The 2,276-nt window shown below is 49.4% G+C and overlaps 1 protein-coding gene across 2 annotated transcripts in view; it reads left to right on the forward strand.

The window, feature by feature from the left end:
• Positions 1–2,276, forward strand: part of Ncmap (non-compact myelin associated protein) — a 34,190-nt gene that overhangs the window by 22,651 nt on the left and 9,263 nt on the right. Inside the window, exon 3 of one of the 2 annotated variants that reach the window (XM_026782385.1) lies at positions 1,062–1,147. In XM_026782385.1, coding sequence (XP_026638186.1) covers positions 1,072–1,147 — 76 coding nt within the window. In that variant the 5' untranslated portion in view covers positions 1,062–1,071. The remainder of the gene's footprint in view (positions 1–1,061; positions 1,148–2,276) is intronic. The other variant, XM_005353050.3, reaches the window with a different exon arrangement.

Here is a 2,276-nt window from a genome sequence, read left to right on the forward strand (position 1 = left end):
TTTTTTTTTATGTACATTGGTGGTTTTTTGCTTGCATGTGTGTCTCTGTGAAGGTGTCGGAACTCCTGGACTTACAAGTACAGACGTTGGTGAGCCACCATGTGGGTGCTGGAATTGAACCCAGGTCCTCTGGAAGATCAGCCAGTGCTCTTAACCACTGAGCCATCTCTCCAGCCCACCAAGAGTCTTCTTCTGGCCGTAGCTGACAGAGCCTCCAGCTGAGTGCAGATGGCCTCCCTCATGTCTCAGGCAGATACCTACCCCTGTTTCCAATAGAGCCGGGAGAGTGGAGATGGGGGTTCTTGGGGAGGTTTCCAGTAGAGAGCGGGGTGGAGGGCTGATGCCTGCGGTAGCCAGCACAGAGACATGTAAGATGATAGCAGGTCTCTTGTGCCAGCAATCCCGCAGAGCTGGCATGGGTACAAACCACCTTGAGGGGACAAGTTCTGAGTCCTGAGAGATGGCCCAGTGGTTAGAGCACTGACTACTCTTCAAGAAAACCTGGCTCTGTTCCCAGCACCCATATGGTGGCTCACAACCGTCTGTAACATCAGTTCCCAGAGGTCTGAGGCCCCCTTCTGATGCTACCTGCACCAGGCTTGCATGTGATGTACATACACACATGAAGCAAAGGTACACATACCCATAAAATAAACTAAATCAAAATAAATAAAACAAAAACATTTGAAAAAGAAAAACCAAGTTCTAAGTTCTTTGCTGAGCGTGGCAGTGCGTGCCTGTGACCTCAGCCCTTGGGAGGTGGAGTTCGAGGTCATCCTCGGCTAACTGTAGAGTTAGGGGGCTTGCCTGGGCTACGTGAGACCCCGTCAGAAGGAAGGGGAGGAGGGAGAGAGGGAGGGAAGGAAGTTAGTTCCTTACAATCCTAGGGTACTGTTTTTACACACAGAGTTTCTAGGAATGGCCCTCATTTTCACTTGCTGCCGGAAGAAACTGCACACTTGAGAATTCTAGAATCATTCAGGCCAAGAGCAAAAGAGGCATCGTATAGACATGGTAAGATTAACCCTGGGCTTAAGCAAAAATTTCTTCTTCGTTCCTAGCAGGATCAAGATGACCACAGCCACCACTTTGGGGGACGCTGTCTTCTCACTGAATATGACCAGAGGAGAAGACTTCTTGTATAAGAGTAAGGTGCAGTTGGGGGGAAGGTTGCCAGGGCAAGCTTCGGGGTCAACTTACCGCTCCCACTGCTCGTCAACCTTGTCCATGTTTTCCTTGCCCTGGGCCTCAGTTTCCTCCCCTGTAAGATGGGGCTATCCCACAGGAGGTTTGTTGTGAAGACTCAGATGAGCCACGGGAAGGGCTCGGTTCCTGTAGGTGTGCACACTGAGTACCCAGCTAGCCCTGTGGCAAGCATTGTTACTTCAGACTGCAGCTCCCACTCTCTCCTCCTCTCCAACAAATCCTGGGGTCTAGGGAGGGAAGGAAGCTTGAATCTCTTTCGAGATATTGAAATAGGTCTCCTTGAAAAGTAGCTGCTCACTACATGTGGTGGCACACACGTTTAATGCCAGCCCTGGAGAGGCAGAGGCAGAAGGATCTTTGTGAGTTCAAGGCCAGCCTGGTCTACAGAGTGAGATTCTGCATTGATGACGACAGCAACAAAAGCACTAAAGAGGAGGAACACATACTACTTTTTAAAAAAGAAAAATACCCTGCTTACTTCCTCTTTTTAAAATGTACATTGGTGTTTTGCCTGCATCCTTGTCTTTACGAGGGAGAGGGGTAGTTCAGCTGCGTGGGGTGGGAGGAGGCTGTGGAGGGTTGTGGCTTGGGCTCAGGCCACGATGGGCGCCAATTTGTAGTGTACCAAAGAGTTCCACAATAGCCCAAAATGGAGCATAACAAAGGTTTATTTATTTGGGGATAAACTCACAGTAAGGGTAGCTATCCGCACTCCTCTGCATGCGCTGGGAACTGGAACCGAATCCAGCAGAAAAGAGACCACACATGCTTTGCTCTTTGTCTGCTCTTAGAGTACATGAGACCATGCCCAAAGTGAGCCGTTATCTTAAAGGCTATTGGCTCAAGGAGTCCCCACAACAGTTGGGTACCTACCCTGGAACTGGAGATATAGACAATTGTGAGCTGCTATGTGGGTGCTGGGAATTGAATCTGGGTCCTCTGGAAGAACGGCTAGTGCTCTTAACCGCTGAGCCATCTCTCCAGCCCTTCTTGCTTACTTCTTAATGAGCAAATGAATGAAAGTAGGAATGGGTTAGTTCTGGAAAATGTTTACCAAGAACCAGGGGTTC

This window comes from Microtus ochrogaster, chromosome 10, assembly GCF_000317375.1.
Source record: "Microtus ochrogaster isolate Prairie Vole_2 chromosome 10, MicOch1.0, whole genome shotgun sequence".
In the NCBI taxonomy this organism is placed as follows: Eukaryota; Metazoa; Chordata; class Mammalia; order Rodentia; family Cricetidae; genus Microtus; species Microtus ochrogaster.